This window comes from Caloenas nicobarica, chromosome 3 (assembly GCF_036013445.1).
Source record: "Caloenas nicobarica isolate bCalNic1 chromosome 3, bCalNic1.hap1, whole genome shotgun sequence".
Lineage (NCBI taxonomy): Eukaryota > Metazoa > Chordata > Aves > Columbiformes > Columbidae > Caloenas > Caloenas nicobarica.
The window spans coordinates 2,141,952-2,168,034 of NC_088247.1; the positions used below are offsets into that span (position 1 = coordinate 2,141,952).

The 26,083-nt window shown below is 45.7% G+C and overlaps 1 protein-coding gene across 1 annotated transcript in view; it reads right to left on the reverse strand.

Moving 5' to 3' along the window:
• ELP3 (elongator acetyltransferase complex subunit 3) overlaps positions 1-25,301 on the reverse strand; it is a 95,734-nt gene extending 70,433 nt beyond the window's left edge. Inside the window, exons 1-7 of the mRNA XM_065631645.1 lie at positions 25,194-25,301; positions 22,458-22,557; positions 21,453-21,591; positions 19,150-19,220; positions 16,739-16,802; positions 14,974-15,042; positions 12,365-12,519 (exon numbers count right to left, since the gene is read on the reverse strand). Coding sequence (XP_065487717.1) covers positions 12,365-12,519; positions 14,974-15,042; positions 16,739-16,802; positions 19,150-19,220; positions 21,453-21,591; positions 22,458-22,557; positions 25,194-25,212 — 617 coding nt within the window. The 5' untranslated portion in view covers positions 25,213-25,301. The remainder of the gene's footprint in view (positions 1-12,364; positions 12,520-14,973; positions 15,043-16,738; positions 16,803-19,149; positions 19,221-21,452; positions 21,592-22,457; positions 22,558-25,193) is intronic.
• Between the last annotated feature and the right edge of the window lie 782 nt (positions 25,302-26,083).

The window sequence follows — 26,083 nt, forward strand, 5'->3', positions numbered from 1 at the left end:
TTCATGTTTAATCCCCATTTCATCTGACAGCTCCAGTTCTTGTGCTTTAGAAAACAATCAACGTTTATCCTTTTCCTGTTTTCTCCATGTTGCTCAGAATTTCATAAATCTGTTATATCACTCTCAAATATTTTTCCCTGGTTCCACAGGACCATTTTCCTTCTTCCCTCACTTATTTTTAAAAAGAAGAACTGAACAGAGGTTCAAGCTGTGAAGGCACTGCTGAATTACGCAGCAGCATAACAATATTTCCCAGTTTGCTCTCTATTCCCCTCATTATAATCCCTCACACTGAGTTGGGTCTTTTAACTAATACCGAGCGTCGAGTCTGTGCTTCTCACAGTTATCTACTCTAACTTGAAAATCTTGTTCCTGAGCAGCATCAGCCAACTTGGAGATCATTGTCTTGTAGTAAAATAAGGAAAAATCTTTCTTATCCACATCACTCTGTATCTACACTGATTTTCACCTGCCCCTTCACCACCCACAACTGCTTGGTCAAGACCACCTATTCCAGCACAGATGCCTCTGGGACACCACTACTGACTTTTCTATTGTGTAAGTTGATTGTTTCTTCCCTCTCCTAATTTATTTCAGTTATTTATGCACGCAAAGTCTTCCCTCTTATTCCCACAATCTTTGAAGAGGTTTTTGAGAAGGACCTCGTTGGAAATCCAGGTAAATTTACACATATTTGTCAAATGATTAAAAGAAAACTACAACTTGGACGTTTCGCTGAAATGTTATCCTGTTTCAAGCAGCCAGAGGAAAGGAGTTCATCTGCCGTAAGACGAAAACACGTTCTACGGAAAAAAGAATCTCTCTATACTCATTCTCCATAAAGCGGGAGGTGGTTCGGGTTTTTAGCAGCTAAAGAAAACCAAACCCGTTATCCTAATAAAGACGACTGAGGTCCAACACAACAGCAAAATGCAACTTTTTCCAAGATGTCTGAATAAAGAAAAAACATCGAGTGCTTGTAAAATGTCCACTTCCTAAGCCCATACTTAACCTATTAGATGCGGAGTGTACACTCTTGCCTTCACCACGAGCTAGACTCTTGAAATTTCACACTAATATACGATGCCAGAAAAAAATAATAATAATAAACCAATCTATCGTATGTGTGGAAGATGCAGCCTGTCCAAGACACCACCAGCCTGAGTTTCCAGCAGCCAAGACAAGCGGATGGATGAGCCGCACGCGGATGGAACGATGAGTTCACAGAATCACAGGATCACACAATGTCAGGGGTTGGAAGGGACCTCGAAAGCTCATCCAGTGCAATCCCCCCGCCGGAGCAGGAACACCCAGATGAGGTTACACAGGAAGGTGTCCAGGCGGGTTGGAATGTCTGCAGAGAAGGAGACTCCACAACCCCCCTGGGCAGCCTGTTCCAGTGTTCCGTCACCCTCACTGAGAAGTTTCTTCTCAAATTTAAGTGGAACCTCTTGTGTTCCAGCTTGAACCCATTACCCCTTGTCTTACTGTTGGTTGTCACCGAGAAGAGCCTGGCTCCATCCTCGGGACACCCACCCTTTATATATTGATCCCCATGAATGAGGTCACCCCTCAGTCTCCTCTTCTCCAGCTCCAGAGCCCCAGCTCCTCAGCCTTTCCTCACACGGGAGATGCTCCACTCCCTTCAGCATCTTCATGGCTGCGCTGGACTCTCTCCAGCAGTTCCCTGTCCTGCTGGAACTGAGGGGCCCAGAACTGGACACAATATTCCAGATGAGGTCTCACCAGGGCAGAGCAGAGGGGCAGGAGAACCTCTCTGACCTACTGACCACCCCCCTTCTAATCCCCGCCAGGTCCCATTGCCCTTCCTGGCCACAAGGGCCCAGTGCTGGCTCATGGTCACCCTGCTGTCCCCAGGAGCCCCAGGTCCCTTTCCCCTCCACTGCTCTCTAATAGGTCATTCCCCAACCTGTACTGGAACCTGGGGCTGTTCCTGCCCAGATGTAAGACTCTACATTTTCCCTTGTTATATTTCATTAAATTTTTCCCTGCCCAACTCTCCAGCCTGTTCAGATCTCGCTGGATGGCAGCACAGTTGGTTGAAGTTGCGGGCTCGCTATAAAAATAGGGTAAGATTCCCATGCCAAACCCTGCTCCTCTCCTTTTAAGAAAATAAAATAGTTTATAAGTAATTACCTGCCCTCCCAGGCTACCAAAACCACAGAGGTCACTTCTGAAGTGAAGGAAAAAACCCATGTATGAGTGTTATCAACCCCAAACAGTATTATTTTCAAAGCAGTTTGTCAGCTTATGGTGCAGAAGAAAAGCTTGGAAACAAAATATGCTCAGCACAGTGACAGAAAATTGGAGACACTTTAAGCTATAAAGTTTTAGAAAGAATCTAATGCATTTCTCAGTAACAATCTGGGGATTTCTGTCCAGTAATTCAGGATAAACACTAAATACAGAGTCCTGCACTCTGCTTTAAGCATCAATTCTGTGCAGCGTGGTGGCTTAACCGGCACGGTATTTCAAGGGGAGAAAAGCAGAAAGCTGCAGGCTGTGTTTGGTTAATATTTCGTTTTGGTCAATTTTGCCTTTCCGGTGTCTTTTCACCAAGCGATATAAAAATCTAAAAAGAAGTAGCTCTTAGTCCCATTTCAGCCATCCCTTCCATGGATTCCAGTACAATTTTATTTGACCTTTAGTTAAATTCCAGCTGTATCAGGCAATCGATATTGGCTTTTCCCACAGGACAGGTTTTATCCTACGTCCCTTTGTCTTTTCATCCAAGTGCACAGAGGCAGATAACACATCCCATGCACAACAAACCATGTCACGGCAGCGACACCGAAACGAAGGCTGTTATCAAACTTCCACGAGGAGATGCCCAAGATTTGCCCTTGAATTCTCACATCTTTGCTGCGCAATTTAGTTCAGGGAAACCTGAGAGAACAACAATTTAAATGTCTGTTGCCAAATCAATACGATCGATGATTAGGTCATAATTATATAGACAGTTTACCACGGAGCAGTCGATATGTAGTTAGAGATGCAGGCTAAAAAGGGATTCGGGAGAAAAAAAATCCTTATATCTAAAATTACGAAAGAAATGACATGACAGCCTCTTATTAAATCCAAACTGAAGTTCAAGGTTTTCTTGCTATGGTTGAGAGTCAGCGCTAGGTGAGACTTATACGTATTTTTTAAAAAAATCTAGTTCCAATTTCACTTCTGATATTGACTCACTGTGGCCTAGGGAAAGTTGCATATTCTTAATAACAACCAGCTGTTATTGGAGAAAATAACCACCTCTGCAGTGCTGCGTATAGTTCTGACAACTCATCGCCCTAAAAGTTATTGTTGAATAAAAAGACAGTGTCCAGTAAAGACCTTGCTTTGTAGTTTCTGCATCTACCTGTTCAACAGAATTCGCCTTGTCCTCATCTGACACTCCGGTATAAACATCTAGCTTGAGGAAGGAAGATCAGCTTGATTGCTGCTTTGAGGAAACAAAGAAATTGTGTCAATAAAATTATAAACAGAGCTAATAAAAAGCAGTCATCAGCCAAAACTGCCAGCGAAAAGCTGCGGTTTAGCTAATCTTCTTCTCTCGCCAAAGCAACTCCCTCATCTATAAAGCTGCAATATAATCTCAAAAAAAGTTCTACAAAAACATACATGCGCTTGTTTTCTCCGTGCTTGTAAAACCACGCTCAGGAAGAAGCTTTTTGCAGATGACATGAACCGACGGTGCCATTTCTCTGGCTCCGTTTGCCGTCCACTGCAGCTCCAACACAGTGTAAGGTGCCAACAGCTATTTAACTTTTAATGGTGCTTGGGCTTTGGAAAAGTATTTCAGCTACAGTAGCTTAAAACTGCCTTGATCCCTCGCAGCTCCAGTTGGTCCCAAGGAGCAAGTTCTGCCAAGTATTGAAGCCAAATGTTTCCTATCATGGCTACAACCCGCCGCAAATGGCACAGCTTGGCTTTTGACAAGACAAATACACCAGAGAGGACACAGAAAAGAGTACGACCAAAGGTGAGTGACCACTTGTGTCTTCCTAGAGGTGGGGAAAAGCAAAGACCTGGAAAGGAGAATGGGAACAAGAAGCAACGCTGGAAGAAACAGGAATATCTTGGAAAAAGCGACAATGCAACAAAAACCAGCACGAGCTCAAGGAGTCAGAAATCACAAAATCATTCGGTGGGAAGATCATTGAGCCCAACTGTTCCCCCAGCCCTGGCACTGCCCCGTGTCCCTGAGAACCTCATCTCCGTCTGTCCAACCCCTCCAGGGATGGTGACTCCACCACTGCCCTGGGCAGCCTGTTCCAACGCCCCACAGCCCTTTGGGGAAGAAATTGGTCCCCAGATCCAACCTCAACCTCCTCTTGCGCAACTTGAGGCCATTCTTGTCGTACCTCTTGCTACTTGGAAGTCAGAGATGAAGAAGACAATACTTCTGGCCTGAGCCTGAATTGGAGCCGAGACTCTGAGTGCAGCTCCTGGATGCAAACACCTACGTTGAGCTGACGTTCTTGTCTGCTGTGCATGGTCAAGAGGCAACCCCAGTGCCGGTTCCTGCTTCAGCATGAGGGTGTTGGTCTCTTCTCCCAAGTAGCAAGTGATAGGACAAAAGGAAACGGCCTCAAGTTGCGCCAGGGGAGGTTGAGGTTGGATGTGGGGAACAATTTCTTCCCCAAAGGGCTGTGGGGCATTGGAACAGGCTGCCCAGGGCAGTGCTGGAGTCACCATCCCTGGAGGGGTTTAAAAGGCGTTTAGACGAGGTTCTTAGCGACATGGTTTGGTGCTAGAGTTAGGTTATGGCTGGACTCAATGATTGAGGGTCTCTTCCAACTGAGATTATTCTACGAGCCGGATCCATCTCTGGGCTCCCCTGACCACATCTCCGCTGGCCTGAGGCATCCGGTTCACAGGGAAACACCTGAACTGAGCTGCCTTAACCCACACATCGAACCACATCCCAGAAAAGGTGACTCTTCTTTATTAAATATCAAAGGAACAAAGGCCCTTCTCACTAGAGTTTTCAGACCAGCGCATGATCTATCTTTGGAGATGAACCAGTCAAAGTTCTCGCAGAAAGAGAAATAAAATACGGAATTGTATAATCCAAGGCCCAGACAAGGGGTGACCAAATTAAAGCTGCACAAACGCCCCCAGCTCTGCCAGTTCCAGCTTTTGAGAGCGAGGCTTTGCAAACCGATGGGCCATGAGGAGTCACCACGACCCAGAGCACATTAGGAGCTGCAAAACATCGCAGAGAGACGCATCTCAAAAGCGAACAGTCTCTGCTCTGCCCAGCACAGTGTTCGCAGAACAGTCACAGAAAAACTACATCCATCCATAAAAGCGTGAAAATTAAACCTCTTTTTTTTTGCATGCCTACTGCACCCACCATGTTACTAGAAAATTACTTTTCTTTCAAATTAATTTAGCGCTGTTGAAAGGCAGTGGATCTCAGTTTACAATATCAATGAGGCAAGCACAGCACAGCTGAGGGAACTATAAAGCGCATCTCACTCTTCTACCAGCCCATTTTAATTTGGGCTGGAAAGCCATCTCTGCTGGAAGAAGGGAAAAAAAGGTAGCCCAGGTCCCATGTTGGCTCTCCAGGGCACAGGAACATCAGTCTAGGGTTGTTTGCATCCTTACAGAACTCAAAGCAATCAGTAATGTTTGATCTTCTGCCCACTTGGAAAAATCAGAATACAACAGTAACTAAGGTGGTACGTCTGTAAAGCCCAGTGTAATACTTGTGTCAAGGAGAAAATTAACCCAGAAAGCTTATTTAGTACATCCCACACCGTCTCTTTGTGACAATACCTTTGGATCATGAGCACAATTTGAACTAGAACTGAATAATCAGCAGGGCAGGTTCATATTCATACAGGTGACCAAGCCGTGAACAAAACTCCATCTCCAGTTGCCAATCCCAGCTGACCACTCAGATCCCATCCTACCATTAACATTTTAGTGCAGGTCACTGGAGAACTTGTTACGCTTGCCAAATTACACACGCACAGCAGTGAAGCAGCAAAAATGCGAAAAGTATTCCCTTTGGCAGGTGTTCAGCAGTAATTTGCTGAAAATGTACAAAAAAAGGCACTGAAATTCATTATTTAGCTTTGACAATGTCATGACCGCTAAGGCCATTATCCTTTCCACCAGCACAGGATAAAATACGGATCAACAGCATTTACAGATATTGCTAAATGTGGTGTAGCACAAATTTCTGTTATGAATAAACACACTATCACCTTGTAAACCTTTGAAAAAGACATATTTGGTTCCAGCATTCACCTTAAAATACCTAAAGTCACGTAATATCAGATGTGCTGTTGCACATGTAAAGAAATACGTGGGTACGGCTTCCTCATCGCCACAAACCTGAATACTTCACACACAGAAGAAAATGCTGCAGAAATACTGAACAGGACAGATAACTGGATAGGCAATCACTTCCCATAGCTGCAGGAGGAAAAAAGATCAGCAACTACACGTAACAAGATTAGGATCTGATAAAATGACTTTCACTTACATTTCTTCCAAATAACACATATTTCAGTGGCTAAAAGTTGGGTCTTGCTGGAGAAAATAAGCAAGGCAAAAGTAACAGGATGCCAAGAAAGGCCAGCCAGCTTTGGGGTAAATTTCCCAAATTCTGCAAGCTGGAAAGATGTTATCCATACTGAGGGTATTTAGGGGTAAACACTCAGGAACAAAAATGTTTTAATGGCAAACAAGCCGCCTGCACCATGGAAGAGTGACATCCAAAGCTGGAAACAAAGAAAAATCTGCCTGCTTCTCTAGAACATTAGGAGCTCGTCTCCAAATCGCTGGGAACAAACCAAAATTTAGGCAGAATCTGTTGCAAATGATCTGGCACTAAAACAATAGCCAGTTATCTCCTGCCTGGCACAGAAAAATCACTGCCCGGTCAGATGTCCCGAGGGATTTAACAGAAAAGCTCTGACGGACCCAGCCGGAGCAATTTGCAATATTTCTGCCTCCCGCTGTTCAGTTCCTTCCCTGCCAGAAGCCGCAGGAGGGGACACAGAACCGGCGAAGTCCCCGCACACCCCGGTTTGCCCAAATTGCTGCTAGAACAGGAGCTCAAGGCAGCAATTACAGCGGTTTGTGCTGGAGCTCCGCGAGTACCTGTCACAGCACCTACTCATTACCGCAAGTCGGGAGGTGAGATCTGACTATCAAATCCCGGCAATTTGTAACAGGGCGATTTAACAAGGCTGGGCTTCCCACAGAAAAAGAAGCATCGTCTCTTCTTAAATCACGATCCCTTCCAGGTGACGTTCATTTGCCACGGGGTGAACTCCGGCAGCTGAAGGGCGGCCGACTACGTTTAGCTGCCTGTTTTGGGAGCAGTCACCTCAAGCAGAGGGTTGAGGTAGATAAAAAGAGAATGGTAACCTCTTAAATTGCCCCAGCATGAATCACTGGAGCTGGTGAGTCAAAGCCCTCGGTTATTTTTGCAAGAGTCACAATTAGTACTCAGAAAGCACAATTAAGATACATCAGTGTAACGAGCAACCGTATGTCAATTGAGCCAGCTGAGTTGTAGGAGAGCGTCTTCTTTGGCTATATTAACCACAAGGTAAAGATCAAATCTTTCCTTTAGATTTACAGTAGAATTTCTCACAAGTGGGGTCAGCTAAATACGTACATCAAGCCAGCTGTGACCACACAGGCATAATGTGCCCACTTGTTATCCCACGTCACCTCATCGCAGGTCTGTGCCCTAAGTCAAGCAGCCGGGCTCAATCTTGGGAAAATTACAGCAGTGGCAGCAACAAGACTTACCTGCAGAAACCCGCGTCTTCCAGCAAAATTCCTGAAGAATTATTTGGGAAACGTAAAACAGACTTCAACTCTGACAATAAATTGCGACCTTTTGAAAGGAGGTTTACTCCTCACTATTGAAAAGCAAAATTCAGAGTTGCTTAGTTGTCAACCTTCGCGATCACAATAGTTCTATATTAGAAAAATTACTGATACAGGAGACCTAATGCGAGTATTTAAGAAAAAGAATATAACAACCTTTCCAGAAAACACATCAGCTGATAACCACACAAAACACATTTTTCATGGGTTGCTCTGACCTGGTGTGTTCAAGAAGAGCCATTTCCAGCTGTGTTTTAAAATGTGTCAGGAGCTCCATGTATCAAACCAACTGCTGCTGAAATTGCCAGCGCTCAGGGGTTTTTTTCCTTCCTCGGATGGACTAAAAGGTCTTAAACTGGACACACAACAATCCAGCCCTAAGCAGCAGTTATTTAAAACCTGTGTTTTATCCTTTAGCAAAAGCTGTAAAGTAGCTGGATCTATGTGCTTACCGCCTGCCAAAAGATCAATACGGCTTTTGGGATATCGAAAGGAAATTTTCTCCTGCATGGTGAAAACATTAGTGGCAGCGGGAAGTGTCGCTGCCTGCTCACCAGCTCAGCAGAAGACAAAGCTAAAACACAAAAGGACGCTCGGCAAAAGCAATCAATGACAAGCCCGAAGAAAAAGGCACTTTCATGGTGTCAGCCAGCATTAGGAGCTGCAATTTCTCCACCAGGAATCAAATGCGGCCGATAGCGCTCGCGTCTGCGAGTTCTGGGCTTCAACGCACAATGTAAGTGGAAGAGGAGCTTTTTAAACGAGAACCGACTGATGAGCGGATGTAAAGCCGAACTAGTCTCGGATTACAGATCTATTATGGAAATAGTTGTTATGTCTGCTGCGTACCTGAATATTGTCACATAAATATCAGAGGCACAAGATACTTGAATTGCAAAACTGAGGTTCCAGCTATTTTATCTCCTTCTTACTTTGCCATTAGCGTGATTTACAACCAGATTGAACATCAGGCAACGCGCGATGCTGTTGAAATAGAATTTAAAAAATAATTCCTGTGCATTTTTAAATACACGAAGAGAAGCCAGGCTCGGTGTCGCAGTCCAAGGAGGCGCACGGGCGCGTAGCCTGGGGGGACCTTTCCGACACCCACCTTTCTCCACACAGGCAAGTTCTCCTTTGGCCTCGTTTGCTAATTAAAAGTCAGCTCCTGGCTTCACAGGCTGAGCATCTCTTGGAAGCGGTGAGTCACGGTGGCGGTTAAATATACCCAGCACCTCCAGTGACTCATGGGTCAGGTGAGACGAGCGAGCAAAATGATGGGGAGCAGCAATTCTCATTTACATGTGGATTTTACACCTCCTCGGTTCACTGTCCTCACGAAAGAGCAAAGGCAGCAGCAATCAAGCCAACGCTTTGGCTTGATGGGAACAACTCCTGGAGAAAGACGTATTTCTCTAGTGTACAAAAAGAAAAATCTTATAGCGATTCTCTAGCAGTAATTACAAATCTCCTCCTAAAGAAGAGAACCTTATCGCCAAGTCCACAACCTTGCTTTACAGGCATCCAGAAGCGCACACAACTCTCCTACGTGGTGCTCTCAGCAAATAAAAATTAAAACTTCTCAATCTCCTTGCACACTCTCTGCAAAACAAAGATCCCCTCTGGCTCTGCAATTCTTCACTCATTCCTTGGCCAACTTATTTCTCAAGCACACCAAAGCACCTCAAGCAAAGACTTCCGCCTGAATAGTCTAAAAAGTGTTTATTACCTCAAGAGGGAGGTGCTACGGAAACACTAAACACCAGCGACACTTTCTTGGGGAAATAATTTCCTTCCTCCATTTGCAACAGAGTCGCTATGAAAGTCTAGCAGTTTATCTTTTTTAAAAAAAAAATCACACATTTGGTTGGCGAGTTCATATTATGTAAATATGGTCACTTCTAGACTCATCTTCTATTCATGCATCCATAAAACCCAAAATCTTCACTCACTTCAGGTCCACTCATGCAAAAAGGATCTCCCACCGTTTTATAAATAGAGGTGTAAAGGGAGTTCTTCGCATCCTCAAAGTCAGCTGCCCAGTTTATCTGGAAACAGTTTAAAGCAGCAACCAAGCCTGGATGCTCTGAGCCATCCCATGAAGACCCTGCTCTGTCAATTGGTTCTAGAACCACAATTTCAGCCTTATTTATTCGGCAGCAGCTGGCTGGAGCAGTGCCCCACATCCCCGAGACTGATCACTCCCGGTCCCACATCATTTCTCTCATGTAGGCACTGCTGGGTTTGCAGCTTTGTGATTTACCATGAGGCTTAAGACTTTAAATCTGTAAGAAAAACAGAAGCCAACTCGGAATATCAGCTGGAGTCCAAGGGCCAATGCAGTTTGAGGACTTATTTCTTCAGTCAGAATCGCGGTTCCTGGTGAGGAACAGTACATACCTCCACGGAAGGCGACGGTTCAAACTGCCCAGAGTCACATCCTTTTTATCAGATTAACTGGGACCAGAAGCTGCAGCGGGCTGATCGAGACAAAGCATTAGATGAAGAAAATTCCCAATTACGTCAAGAGGAGGATGCCAGATGGATGAGCCCTTGAGTGCTGCACAATTCAGCGTATCACCGTCGCTGGAAAGACAGCGTTGGGCATAGAAGCAGAGTTCAGGTTTAGGACAAAGTAAAGAAATGACTGGACGAAAAGGGAAAAATACTCCAACCTGTAGCCTATACAGATAGATGCTCCACTGGCTTAACCAAAGGTCAAGCTCAGAAGGATTTTTTAAAAAGTAACCTGGCTGAAGGTCTTTTTCCCTGTCAGGGAATCGCCGTACAAAATCTAAAGTAATGATTTGCCCAAAATTTTAATAAAAATTTTAAGGCTACCATAATCCCATTCAAAGTAAGGAGTGAGAAAGACCCACAGCGTAAAACAAGGAAAATACTGTCGGTATTCCCCGTGCAGCATGGCCTCTGTGGATGGAAGCGGTGAGGGAGGAGGGCTGAATCCTCATGTCCAAAGAGAAATAAATCCAACCTTGAATGTTTATTTCGAGTGTCATTGGCCATCTCAAAACAGCACTGCAGTGACAGGGGACAGCAGCTCAACACAAGAAGCACAAAAAGTAAAAGATCTGATTCATCTTGAGCCCAATTTTCTCGCCTCTAGAATATTTAGGAAGTGCAACTGGAATAACTCCCATGTACCTCCCTTTACTATGCACTTAGCATGAATTTTATGTTAAAAATATAAACCTTTATTTATCTGCTGGAAAAAATACACATCATTAGTGCAGGTTTTCTCACATCGCTCGATCTGCATGCTCGCAAGGCAGTGTGCCGACTTCAGTCACTTTGCTTTTGTATGCAACTAAAATTACTTGGTCACGTCATCTGTGTCGTAAATAGTTTCCCAATAACCTGCAGAGCAAAGGAGAGGCTACTCGGAAAACAATTTTAGGTCCAATAAGATTAGCTAGACACCTGCAGCAGCAAAAATATGAAATAAGCACATCCCGAACCATCTGACGTACATATAACCACAGCACTGATCTGAATAGACAACCCGCAAACTCCACCGCTCTTCCATCATGAGCTGTGTCCTTCTGTGCTCACAACCAGGGCACGAGAGCAAAAGAAAAGCAATTCTTTTCCCATCTTGCCTGTGATTTTACCTTGATAAAATTTGCTTGGAAAGAGCAGCATAGCACTTTTTGTCTGGTGTTTGGAATGACAAGAGAAAAAACACAAAGGAAAGCAGCAGAAGTGTTTGCTGCCCTCCAGAGGAAAACCAAATGAAATTACAACTTTAAAATACAAAGACATGAAACTAGACAAGGGCTGGTCCTGCTCAGTTTTAAAACTGCTTTCTGTAGCAGCTGAGGATGGTGTTAAGGAAAATCTACCACACTGAACGACAACAAGGTAAAAAACTAAAACTGCCAGCAGGGACGCTCACCTCGTTTGAACAGCTCCAAAATGTCAAATCTTTCTCATTCTACTCAGTTTTATACCACAAAACGCGCTGGAAAGTTACGGATTTCACAACCTAAAGCACACGTGGGTAAATCGGCCTCTGATTTTCAGTTTATCGACTGTAAAATAAGAGGAGCGTCTCCCTGTCACACCGAAATGCCGCAAGGGCGACTGCGTTAGAGTGCGCGAGGGGCTGCGAGCGCTGACGCTGTGCGGGTGACTCATCCCTGGCGGGAGCTGACGTCTGGCCTCCCTCCAAGCCACGCTCAGCTCCCCTTCCCAGCCAAAGGAAATCAATCCCACGGCAACGCCGTTCATCACAATCCCTAATCAAGGTGACGAGGCATAAAAGGTAGAAGTCCGGGTGGAACGCCAAGAAATCAGAAGTGGCTCAGCATTTCTTCCATGAGAAAAAGAGATAAAACACAGACCTGTGCCTAAAAACATATTTGGATAAACATTGCCTTCAACAAAAAAAATTGTCTTCAGTGTTTTCTGGCTTTACACTAATTGAAGAACACTTTTAAACGAGGAAAACGAAGATGTTTACCTGACAGCCTCTGCTACATTATTGGAAGTGTGACCTGATAAGGCATCGTGAAGGTTTCTGATGAAATAATCTCTGTAGTCTTCAGGCAGGGCCATGAATGTTCCACCCATCACAATAAACTCGACTTTATCCACACTGTGGCCCAACTGCTTCAGCTGTAAAATTAAAGGTACCAGGGAAAAATTACCAATCAAGGACTTATCTAAAAGACTTTTCTGAAAATCCTGACGTTCTTACACTGAATTTCTTTTTTTAGTTGTCATAACTCCTATGAATGACAAACCATTAATCCTTTTGTACACATTTCTTGTAATCACCCCCCCAAAAAATCTCAAAACTTATTTTTCTACTGCAAGAACATGATACAGATATTGAGCCCAGCATAACAGGTTTTCATGACGAAGCAGAATTATTTGAGCCTGGCACTTTGCTAGTGGAGTTACACTGGTTGCAGTTTGAAGTTACCTAAGGCCAGTAGGAAAAGTTTCCTCGCATCTGCTTCAATACACACAGAACTAACTTTCCTTACAAACCTGTGGGAGAAAAGGACTACACGGAATCGAGGGAGAATTTTCCAGTGAATTCGGAGATAGACAAGAAACCAGTTAAAGCAGAACAGGATTGAGAAACTCTTCAGATCTTCCAATTCTTCAGTGACGACCCCCAAAAAAATCATCTTGGTGGGAAAGCCACTGTTTGAGTACTAAATTCTCCATGTAAGTAAACACCAAGAAGTAGCAACAGCCACAGAAATTCAGCAAAATTTTGTTGTAATAGGATCTCTTGTTGGTAATTGGGTTTTATTCAGAACACACATGATCTTATAAGAGGTTCAAAACTTGTCATTTATCTAATGGAAATTACAGACAATAAAAAAGTCTAAAAATAATTTTTCTATGGGGATCAAGTCGGACTAATGTAGAATTATGGTATCACGAAAAAGCTGAGGTTGCAAGGGACCTCTGGAGATCACCTAGTCCAATCTCTTCTCAAAGGAGCGTCAGCAACATCAGTTTGTTCAGTCACAGGATGGTTTGGGTTGAAGGGACCTTCCCAGCTCCCCCAGTGCCCCCCCTGCCGTGAGCAGGGACATCTGCACCAGCTCAGGTTGCTCAGAGCCCCGTCCAGCCTGGCCTGGGATGTCTCCAGGGATGGTTCATCCACCACCTCTCTGGCCAACCTGGGACAGGCTCTCACCACCCTTCATTATAAACAATTTCTTCCTCATGTCCGGCCTGAATCTCCTCTGCTTTAGTTTAAAACCATCATCCCATGTCCAAATAGGCTTTGAGTGTCTCAAAGGATGGAGACTGAACCATCTCTCTGGGCAACCTGGCCCAGTGCTCAGTCACCCTCACAGTTAAAAACTGTTCCAATGGAATTTCTTGTGTTTAAATTTCTGCCCATTGCATCGTGTCCTGTCAGCAGGCACCACTGTGAAGAGCCTGGATCCATCTTCTTCACAGCCCCCCACCAGGGATTTATACACATGGTGTGATGCCCCCAAGCCTTCTCTTCCCCAGCCTAAAGAGTCTTGGCTCTCTCAGCATCTCTTCAGATCGTCCAGTCCTTTCATCATCTTAGCGGTCTTCTGCTAGACTTAGAATCATAGAATCATTTGGGTTGGAAGAGACCCTCAAGATCGAGTCCAACCATTCCTCCAGCCCTGGCACTGACCCATGTCCCTGAGAACCTCATCTCCGTCTGTCCAACTCCTCCAGGGATGGTGACTCCACCACTGCCCTGGGCAGCCTGTTCCAATGCCCAACAACCCTTTGGGGAAGAAATTGTTCCCAAGATCCAATCTCAACCTCCCCTGGCGCAACTTGAAGACGCTTCCTCGTGTCCCATCACTTGCTACTTGAGAGAAGAGACCAACACCCTCCATGCTACAACCTCCTTTCAGGCAGTTGTAGGCAGCGATAAGGTCTCCCCTCAGCCTCCTTTTCTCCAGGCTAAACAGCCCCAGTTCCCTCAAGTGCTCCTCATAAGACTTGTGCTCCCGTATCGTCTTCTGGGGACCCCAGAACTGGACACAACTCTCCAGGTGGAGCTTCAGCAAGGCTGGGGTGAGAAGAAGGATCTCCTCCTTTGACATGTTGGCAACACTCCTTCTAACACAGCCCAGGAGATTCTCGGTCTTCTTTGCCTCAAGGGTCTAATGCTGCTCATGGTCATCTTGGTGTCCACCAGCACCCCCAGGTCCTTTTCCACCAAGCTGCTTTCCAACTGGTCAGCTCCCAGCGTGTACTGGTGCCTGGGGTTGTTCCTCCCCAGAGGGAGGACTTGGCATTTCCCTTTGTTGAACTTCAAAAAGTTCCCAGCAGCCCATTTCTCCAGCCTTGTCCAGGTCTCTCTGAACAGCAGTGCAATCCTCTGGTCTTTCATCCACCTATTCTGTATCATCTACAAACTCACTTGCAGTGTGTCCTGTCCCAACATCCAGGTCATTATCAGAGAGGTTAAAGATTATCAGACCCAAAACTGACAGCTGGGTTGTACCACTAGAGACTGGGCTTAGTGCTGCTGATCACAACCGTTCCAGCCCACCAGTTCAGGCAATTAAAAGTATTCTCATTATTTTCATCACAATCACTGTAAAAATTTACCTGTTCCACTCTGTGTCTTGTCTGGAGATAAGGGTCGTATCTAGCCCGAATGGCCCTCATGGATGTTGGCTGAAAAACACAAGGAGACGCATTTTGTAAACTACTTTTTTTTAAAGGACGCAGTGAAAAAGAACAAATGACAACTTGTAGCATTGAAATGGATGAAGTCTTCAAATCCTAATTGACCCCAAAGTCTTCAGTCTCACAACCAAAGAGTCCATCCAATTGTAACAATGAAACACACTTTCACCCTGAGATGGTAAGATGATATAAAAAGAATGAGACAATTTTTCAAATTCTTAGTGCATTACAACAGGATGGATAAAGAAACTCTGTCGTGAGCCACAAAAAATATTGCAAAAATCACAAACAAGCTGTTTTTCGAAGTACCGCTTTTTCTGTCCCTATCATTTTAGTTTCTCTTCACTTCCAAAACAGTTATCCAAGTAGTGTCCTTTAGAACTCAGTCTAAACTTCAAATATTCAAGCTAAACATATTATTTCAATTGAAATCTCTAACAAACTTACTTTTTATATTATTAGCTGATGCGCGCCTATTAATAATAATCTAAGATAAGGTTTTCAAGCATCTTGTGTATTCTGGATTCGTTTGGTATTTTGTATCTGTTATATTAAAAGCTCTAAAGGATGGGGACTCTTTTAATCGCACACAACTCCCACATGCTGTTAGTATTAAACAAATGAATATAACATATCCAAACCAACACGAATTATAAAGCACTTACAAATACATAGGATTTTCCTACTTTAATAGGACAAGTTTCAAGTCACCGAGAAGTGGAAAACAGCAGACAAAATCCAGACTAAAAGGATGCTGCATCGCTGTTTACCAAATTAATGCAGTTTATATTTTACCTCATTTTGCTACTTTGCATCTGTATTACAGCTATGAGTTATTTTGTTAAAACCAGTCACAATAATTGAGTCACAACAAGATCTTCTGCTGTTAAACTTTCTCCAGACAACAGGAGAGCATTATTTCAGAAATCTATCTATCTAGTGAGCGATCACTGTAGATACGGAGACATAAAAGGGCATAAATGTAATTTCGGAGACACTAACAGCTAAATAATGGGCTTTTTTTCCAGAGCTTGACCTTTGTTAATCCAGAGGGTGCTGTAAACTGGACCTGCCTGAAGTCCTGTCCATCTAGGACAGGATGCTCAGGGCTGCGTCCAGAACAGAGATCCCAAAACCTCTCTAGATCCCTACTCAGGTGTTCGATGACTGTCATGTTAAAACATTATTTTCTTGAATTAAGGTACAATTTTCCACAGTCTAACTCATGTTTGTTGCCTCTGAGCTTTCCACTGGCCAGTTCTGAGAAGAAGTCCAGCTCCGGCTTCTCTGCCTTAATTTCCTTAAACCCATATTGAGCCACAAGTAAAACTACGTTTCTGCGGACAGTTTATTTAAGAAAATTTGGGCACAGATTGATAGCTCCTGTAGCAATCACGACACCAGCAAGTTGTGGGGTTCAGCCATGATGCTGCGCTCGCCCTGCTCAGAATCATGGGCTGCACGTGTAACAGTATGAACAGCAGCAAAGGGAGGAGAATGAAACAACCACTACAATAAGGGAGAAGAATTTCCAGTCCTATAGCTGAGCTGCTTTAGATCTCAAGATTTATGAAGTCTGCTTTTGTTTTTTGTACTCGCAGTATGAGTGAATTTGTAGAAATAGAGCAGCTTAACCCAAGTTTATCAAGTGTAGGCAACACGTTATGGCAGATCGAAGTAATACCTCATATCCCGTGTAAGACTGTGTCGAATATTCAAAATCAGAATCAGGTCCACCTGGGCAGTATCTGCAAATATTAAAAGACAAAAAAAAAAGGCATCAAACTCATACAATCACAACAATTTAATCAGGCTCCTGGCATTCCAGAGCTCTCAAATAGGCAAAAAACAACAACAACAACAAATTCACAAAAGGAAGGTTTTGTTAGGTCAGGCGCTACGGTAACTTAACACTGCAATACAGCTCCCAGACTAAAACCAGCTCATGACTGGTCAGCTCAGAGCATGGAATGAATGAAGGAATGAATGAAGGAATGAATGAAGGAATGAATGAAGGAATGAATGAAGGAATGAATGAAGGAATGAATGAAGGAATGAATGAAGGAATGAATGAAGGAATGAAGGAAGGAATGAAGGAAGGAATGAAGGAAGGAATGAATGAAGGAATGAATTCCCGTGTTTCTGCATCACCCGATGTAGATTTGTAGGTACAGACCCAAACGCACATGTTGGAGAGAGTGATTCTACGATATCCAGTAACACTGCGAGGAACTGAGCCTGTGTGTGTCTACAAAAACTCAGTATACTGTGCAAAACAGTTGTTTCATTCAATGTTAATGAGAACGGGACGCCAAAAACCAGTTCAGACCTGTCCAATGACTGCACCCACATGAAACAACTTGATAAGACTTACGAGAAGCAGAATGTACCGTGAACGTATTTCTGGAACATGGCATTATTTTAGGGAGCTGCCATACAGCTTAGGAATAACAGTTACCCACAGATTATTACATTTTTTAAAAGTAAATTTTACAATCATAAACAATTTAAATATTTCCCACCATTCCGTTGAGAACATCGTCTCATTTGTTGTAAAATAGGACCTTTGTTTGCCATGGAAAGATATAAAATAGAGATATCATCCCGTTACGCCATCTACATTTATTTTCCAGAAATTCATAGAATTTAAATATCTTGATGGTGAGAAATCTCATTTACATTTATTTTCTGAACTTAGGAACATGCTATTTAGTGAATACAGCATTCTAAGGCTACTTCAAAAGAATATAATCCATTGACTGTGGATATTTGGTATTAAATTACAGTTTCTGCATCTAGAGGCTTGTTTGAAACCCTTATTCCGCGACACAGCAAGACAGATTTGCAGCTACCACAGCACGACTGCTACCCAGGAGCGGAATGGTACACAGCAGATAGCCATTAAAAGGAATATAAATTTATCCTGAAGGGTCCTCTGCTTTCTTTGGAGGACTGTGGGTTCATGACCAATTTACAGCCATTCTGTGTTCAAAAATGTGCCCGAGACAGGAGGGCTGACAACCCCTTCGACGTTATCTGCGGGCACTGAGCTCCTCCAGCAGACGAGATAACCGAGCAGTCAGCGTAGCGTTACTTACGGTGCGGATCTCAAGCACACAGACACCAAAATAATGCCATCTCTATCAAATCAGACACATTCCGTTCCCAGTATAATCAGTTTCCTCACTGCCTGCCCTGCAAACTCAACTCAAGTCATCTGTCACCATTAGAAAATTAATTACCAAATTACTGCGGCCGAGCTAATTTGCTGGCAAAAGTTGTGCAAGCCAATTGAAGCTGTTTCGTACATGTAATTACCTGGAACATCTCAAACAGAAAAGCTGCTCACACGAAAACAAGAATGGAGCCAGCTCACTCTCTGTTAGGGAAAAACAATGATGTTCCAGGAGTGACAAAGTGGGAAAAAGAAGCAATGGTTTGAAATAGATCAATTGATACGGTTAGAAAAAAAACAGGTGAGATTTCAGGTGCACAGACTCTTAAACAGAGGTAACAAACTTCAAGGTAAACCCAGCTCGGGTTTCTCAATTCAGATAAAATTCAGAAACTTTTCCTTAACGCCAGCTGGAAACCTTCCCTTCCATCTGTGCTCTCATGTGTTTCATTCCAAGCCGGACTGTCACATCCAGCAAGTTTTTACAGACAACATCTGCGTCTCCTCAGGTGGGTCTCAGTTCAGCAGTTTTCCAACTTTTCCAATGGAACCGTTTTTTTTTTTTCTATAATAGTCTTCTCCAACCTGCTTAAGTACCCAGTTATCTGCGCAACACACCTGTGCACAGTAACGCAACTCATATTTGATCATCAATTTATTATCCTAATTACTATATTCACGAAACTGGGTATCTACTAAGGTAAGCAGGCTTTGGCCCATGAAAAAAAAAAGGTTTCCTCCTTGAAGAAAAACTGAAAACAAGTAGAATTCTAAAATATAACGTGCAGTTATCGGCAATCTGCAGCTTTGTGCTTGTGCAGAAAGGAAGCCTGTCCGCAGTACGATGCTACTCCAGTATTAGATTTATACAGAAATGCTGGAAAACAGTCCTGTTAGATCAGCTGAGCTCTCATACTTACACACAAATGTTGCCTGTAAAGTTAATGTGCGGACACCTGTGTGGTTTACACATCACGGCCACGACAGCAATCTGGAAGAAGCAAAGTTACACAGAGGAACAATTATAGTAATTGCTTCTGTATTTAAAAAAATCAAGTGCATCTTGGAAGGCTTTATATACATTTGCATCTGCGAGAAGCTATTTAAAGATGTTTTCTGCTTAGTCTGCCACCTAGAATATCTGTGAGTTAACTCTTGAAGGAGATAACAAATACATCAAGAAATAGGAATCCTATTATTTAATCTTTCCACAATTCAGAATAAACTGGCAGTGTATTATAAAGAACCCGATGTCTTATAAAAAATCTGATTAACCGCCCTGCTGAAAAGACGCAGACGGATATTCAGGTATTCATGGGGACCATCTAACACGCATCTAAAATAGCACGACGGTGAGAGTGTGCAACCAAGGGATGAAAATGGGGTAGAAGTGGAGAGAAATAAAAATATGTAAACCGAAGATAATAAAAACAGCTTCCTCCACCTAAGTGGGCCAAGCCATTTTTTCCCCAGGCAGCTTTTCGCACATTAAATGCAAACACAACATAAGATGCTGCCTTCTCTTTTAAAAAGAAGCAGAGAGAAGAAGGGACGGACACACTAAGGTTTTCTAATGTCTGCTAATTTGGGGTGCCCAACTTGCAATATCTCATCTCCAGTTTTCATAAATCTTGGTTGGAGTAAGAGTTTAATGAAGCATTCCATAGCCAAAAAGAAGAAATCAAAGAAATTAAGCATTTTTGGGAGGAGTGGGGTGGTTTTTGTGGTTTTGTTTGGAGTTTTTTGCATAATTTGGGTTTTTTAGGGGATTCTTTGGCTTTTGGGGTTTTTTTTTAAGTTATAAAAATTGAGCGTTTCCTGGATTTTGCTGAGGTGGGTTTTTTTTTCTTTGTTTGGTTTGTTTTTCTTCTTAACCTGACATTAGGCATGCTGTACATATAGTAGGGAAGCTTAAAAACACACAGCTGAGTGTTAACTGTACTACTATTCCTGCTTTCAGCCTCAATTACCTTTCAAAGAAACAGGTTAAATGCAAACATTTTATCTCTGTTCAACAAGAGGGCCTGCAGATTAAGCCACGCTGTTTTTATAGCAACTATCCTGTGCTGGGTAAGGTCAAACCTCGAATCCTGGGGGCAGTTCTGGGCCCCTCACGCCAAGAAAGGCCTTGAGGTGCTGGAGCGAGTTGAGAGAAGGGAACGGAGCTGGGGAAGGGGCTGGAGCACAAGTGTGATGGGAGCGGCTGAGGGAGCTGGGGGTTCAGCTGGAGAACAGGAGCTGAGGGGAGACCTCCTGATCTCTGACCTGCCTGAAAGGAGCTTGGAGCCAGGGGGGGTCGGGCTCTGCTCCCCAGGAACAAGCGCCAGGACCAGAGGAAACGGCCTTGAGTTGCGCCAGGGGAGCTTGAGGTTGGATGTGGGGAACAATTTCTTCCCCAAAGGGCTGTGGGGCATTGGAACAGGCTGCCCAGGGCAGTGCTGGAGTCACCATCCCTGAGGGGTTGGACAGACGGAGATGAGGTTTTCAGGGACATGGGGCAGTGCCAGGGCTGGGGGAACGGTTGGACTTGACGATCTTGGGGGTCTTTTCCAACCAAAATGATTCTAGGATTAGGAGAAACTTTTTCAATACATGGGTGGTCTAATATTGAAACACAGACCTTGACACTGTGGACTTTCCATCCACATCCACTGAATGTCATAGAACTGCAGAATCTCCACCCTTGGAGATATTCAAGCATCACCATCGTGATCTAATTGGACCTGCTTTGAGTGGGGCTGGACAACAGACCTCAGAGGTCTCTTCTAACCTGTTAGTCCACTGTTGTGTGTCACCGCCACAGTCAGTTTAAGTTTTAATCTCAATTCCTACCACCAGCAAGGTGATGGTTTCCAACCCTCATGGCTTCCTGCTGTAAAAGGATCAATCATGGGGTAGTGCCAGGGGTGGGATAACAGTTGGACTCAATGAACTTGAGGGGCTTTTCCATCTAAATGATTCCATGATTCTGTTCTGTTATTCTAAAAAACAGAACATGCTGCCCTGAAGCCAAATCTCCAGACCTCCTCTTTCTCTTCTCCAAAATGCTTTGATTGCCACGTCACCACAGAAAAGGCCACCTGGCAGCTGCGAATGCACCAGTGCACCTACATTAAACCTTCTGGACATTCCATATGCTGGTCTTTGAGAACAACTAAATACAATTTATTGATGAGAGCACAGGGGTTGGTGGTGGATGGACAGAATGACGTATGTGCTTTACCCCGCTAGCCGTTCTGATGGGCTTGGCCTTCAGCTTCGGTACCAGCACCTTGCGGTACTGCGGGGGAACCGCAGCGATGATGTCGACCAACCGCGGCTGTGCTGCAAGTCCGTACTTTGCTGACGTCTTGGTTTTCAGTCTGAAAGCAGAAATATCTCCGATTAACAACTCCATTCTGACCTGCACACCCATATTCATATTACTGTTCGCTTACATGGAGATCTAGGTAAGTTCTCCTAATTTACTTTTCCAGGTAAGTTATTTTAACGACCATACAGTCATTCCTTGCAACAGCTGTGCTGTGTGTTAAGATACCAAAAATAAACTCCAAATAAAGTTGATATGCAACAACTGCCTATGTTTTTTCTCCTTCTGTATATCTTTCTTCTAAATATGGTTTTATCAAAACACTGTGAAGCACACCCACAGGCTCTGCGATTTAATTCTTTTCACATCTGTGATTAACCCCTATACACACAGACTGTAGCTGAGTTCATTCCTAAGACAGTCGTGTCAGTTATTTCCAGCATCAGCAAAAAGTTTGCAATTATATCATGTAAATGAAACAGAAACAGTGGGAGAAATTCAGGTGTTGTTATTCCACATATGTAAAGAAGAACTTTCTGTAAACAACAACCTCATTTATAACACATGGCTAAGAAAATCTGATTTAAACTTCATCCGTATATTAATCTCTCCTTTCCCTGATGGAACTTCAGGACTACTGAAGGATGAACACAGATGGAAACACAAAAAGGCAATGATAAATTTCTTAGAGTTTTTCACCAACACAACCCATTTTGTGCTCTGAATGTTGCCAATGATGTCACAAATTACCACAAAATTTACTAATCTTGCTGCCTTTATTATCAGAAAACGGTAATAGAAATAAAAGTAGTCTGTGAAAAGAAAACATTTTAAAATAAAGCCTGAACGTAGCAGACTGTACAGGCCACATTCAGCAGCAGTGGTCCAGCTCTTCAGTGTCATCCCAGAGCGACTTACTTGTTCAGATTCACATCTTTTCCCTGCTCATGAGCCTCAATTAATTGCTTTATGATGTCAGCTATCGTCATCACCATCAGCTCGGCGTGGCTGAGGTCTCCTGAAATGAGAACAAAATGACAAACCACATGTATAGTCAGTGCTTTCTAACTGCTTGTGACAACAGGGCGCACCTGCCCTGTGTTTAATTTTTAATATTTGTTACAATTGTTGCCTGCAGAGGGAATTTTGCCACCACGTTATCACTCCTGATTTGCAGCATTTCCCAAAAAAATGACAGTCACTGCCTTGAATTGCTGGTTTTCTTTTACTTCTAGGACAAACTCCCCCTCTTGTGCCAGAGGAATTTGCACAACAGCTAGAAACAAAAAGTCATTGGAAGTTAAAGGTGATTAGTAGAATAGTCTGATGCGACCAGGATCTGCGGTAAGGAACAGAACGCGTTTGTGAGGACAGTGGGAGAAGCCGAATGGAGAGGGCAGCTCTGCGAACTCTCCCCATCACAGAAAGCAAATGCTGCTTCAGGGAGAAATTGTTTGCACTGAGGGTGGTGAAACACTGGCCCAGGTTGCCCAGAGGGGTGGTGGATGCCCGATCCTTGCTGACATCCCAGGCCAGGCTGGACGGGGCTCTGAGCAACCTGAGCTGGTGCAGATGTCCCTGCTCATTGCAGGGGTGGCACTGGATGAGCTTGGAAGGTCCCTTCCAACCCAAAATGTTCTGTGATTCTGTTAAAAGAACTATCCACACTTTGGACAACAATATGCATTGATTTCACCTCGTGCAGCGCTGTCTACACCTCTAAGTGCTGAGGCAGTAAAACCTACACACCAAGCTTGCCAGAAAAGCCACCAGCAGGGACACAGGTGGGTGCACACCCGCTCCAACAAGTTACTGTTTGTGCCAGCTCTGCTGAAATCTGGCATTTAGACACACCCAGGAGAAGCATCACAGCAAAGCTCCATCTGGTCTCTGTCTGCAGGTAGTTTTGTGGGGCAGACTGGGCTGCTGCTGCCCTGCATCATCTTTGCTTCCTACATCCTTCTGTTTTTTTCCACTCCGCCATGAGGGAGAAGCCCAGAGACACCTGGACTCTCCTGCCCCCTGTACCTCACTCCACATCTGACAACCAGGGCACCGGTCAGGAGCAAAACGAACTCCTGAGCACCCACATGGGTGCAAAGGACTCTGCATTCTAGTGACGGCGCCAGTTAAACAGGAAAACAGGTGGCTGACAGAGGGGTGCTAAGTCCCGGCAACCCTCATGTAAGGTCGAGGCTGGCCCTTCATCACTCGCCAAAACAACAGGAAGGGGAGGGAGAAAGTTATTGCCCCATTTTCCCACTCCACACACAGGCACAGCAATAGGGGATGTGGTAAATCACTGATGCCCCCGAGCTGCCACCCCCACAGGACCAGGGGAAGCAAGATGGGGAGGGAGCCCTGTCCCACAGACCCCCACGATGCCCAAACAGAATCACAGAATCACAGAATGTCAGGGATTGGAAGGGACCTCGAAAGCTCATCCAGTGCAATCCCCCGTTGGAGCAGGAACACCCAGATGAGGTTACACAGGAAGGTGTCCAGGTGGGTTGGAATGTCTGCAGAGAAGGAGACTCCACAGCCTCCCTGGGCAGCCTGGGCCAGGCTCTGGCACCCTCACTGGGAAGAAGTTTCTTCTCATATTTAAATGGAACCTCCCGTGTTACAGTTTATACCCATTGCTCCTTGTCCTACTATTGACTGTCACCAAGAAGAGCCTGGCTCCATCCTCCTGACACTCGCTCTTTCCATATTGACCACCATGAATGAGGTCACCTCTCAGTCTCCTTTTCTCCAAGCTCCAGAGCCCCAGCTCTCTCAGCCTTTCCTCACCCGGGAGATGCTCCACTCCCTTCAGCATCTTCGTGACTGCGCTGGACTCTCTCCAGCAGTTCCCTGTCCTGCTGGAACTGAGGGGCCCAGAACTGGACACAATATTCCAGATGAGGTCTCACCAGGGCAGACAGTGAGGAGGAGCAAGTTGAGAGAAGGGAACGGAGCTGGGGAAGGGGCTGGAGCACAAGGGTGATGGGAGCGGCTGAGGGAGCTGGGGGTTCAGCTGGAGAACAGGAGCTGAGGGGAGACCTTCTGATCTCTGACCTGCCTGAAAGGAGCTTGGAGCCAGGGGGGGTCGGGCTCTGCTCCCCAGGAACAAGCGCCAGGACCAGAGGAAACGGTCTCAAGTTGCGCCAGGGGAGGTTGAGGTTGGATGTGGGGAACAATTTCTTCCCCAAAGGGCTGTGGGGCATTGGAACAGGCTGCCCAGGGCAGTGCTGGAGTCACCATCCCTGGAGGGGTTGGACAGATGGAGATGAGGTTCTCAGGGACACGGGGCAGTGCCAGGCTGGGTTAATGGTTGGACTCCATCATCTTAAGGGTCTTTTCCAACCAAAATGATTCTTTGATTCTATGGGCCAAGCAGCACGTAATCCCCTGCCTGGTCTCTACCATAACGTGAGCGACAACGGCAGCCAGGTCTCCAGCAGGTCCTGGCTGAGTCTGAGGTGAATGGAGAGGAGGGTCAGGCCCTGGGACTGCCCCACAGCCCCACAGCCCCTCATCCCCTTGGCCAGGGCGGGCAGCAAAGCCCAGTCCCACTGCCCTGAGCTCCTGGAAGCGGGGCATGGCCCACCCTGCCGCCAGCCCCGGGCTCTGCCGTGGCCCCACACCGGTCCCACGGCCCCACACCGGTACCTTTCCTCTTGTGCCTCATGCTGCCCGCTTCTCCTCAGCCGCTCCCTCACGGACCAGGCCAGCGCCTCCCGCCGTGAAGCGAGACCGCCCCGCCACACGCGCCGTCGTGAAAACGTCGCACCTTACAGCCGCGCTGCCGGAAAGCGACAGGAGGGCTGCCCACCGTGGGAGGCGGGGGGGGGGGGGGGGGGGGCGTGTGGCGCCGTACTGCGCATGCGCACAGTGCGGGGCTGTGTAGTGCCTCCGCCGGGGGGCGCTGTGCGCGGACCCGAGGCGGAGCACCGGGCCCGGCGGGCGGTACCATCGGGGCTACCTAAGGGGGTGGCGTGTCCTTCAGGGGACCCCACGCGTGTGTGCCGTGGCCTCACGGGACTGCCTGCCTGCCTGCCTGCCTGCCCGACCCTCCTTATGGTGCCCGGTGTTAAGCTGAAGCCCTCAGCATTTACCGGTATTTATCGACACTGCTGCGGAGCCAGCGGCGAGGTGCGAGTCCCCCCTCAGCGCCCCCCCCACGCCGGCTGCCGGTCCCTGCGCCCAGTCAGCACTAGGGGGTAGCAAAGTGTTGGCGTGAGGAGGAACTTGCGGGATTTTCCTCAGAAAACTGTAAAAAGCCGCTGTCCGAGAGGTGCCGGGAGACCTGCGGGCTCCTGGGGAGCACAAGGGGGAGTGGTGGAAGGGACCGGGGCGGTGACCGTCCTGTGCTGGGCACCGGGGAGGCCAAACCTCCAACCCTGGGGCAGTTCTGGGCCCCTCACGCCAAGAAAGGCCTTGAGGTGCTGGAGCGAGTTGAGAGAAGGGAACGGAGCTGGGGAAGGGGCTGGAGCACAAGGGTGATGGGAGCGGCTGAGGGAGCTGGGGGTTCAGCTGGAGAACAGGAGCTGAGGGGAGAC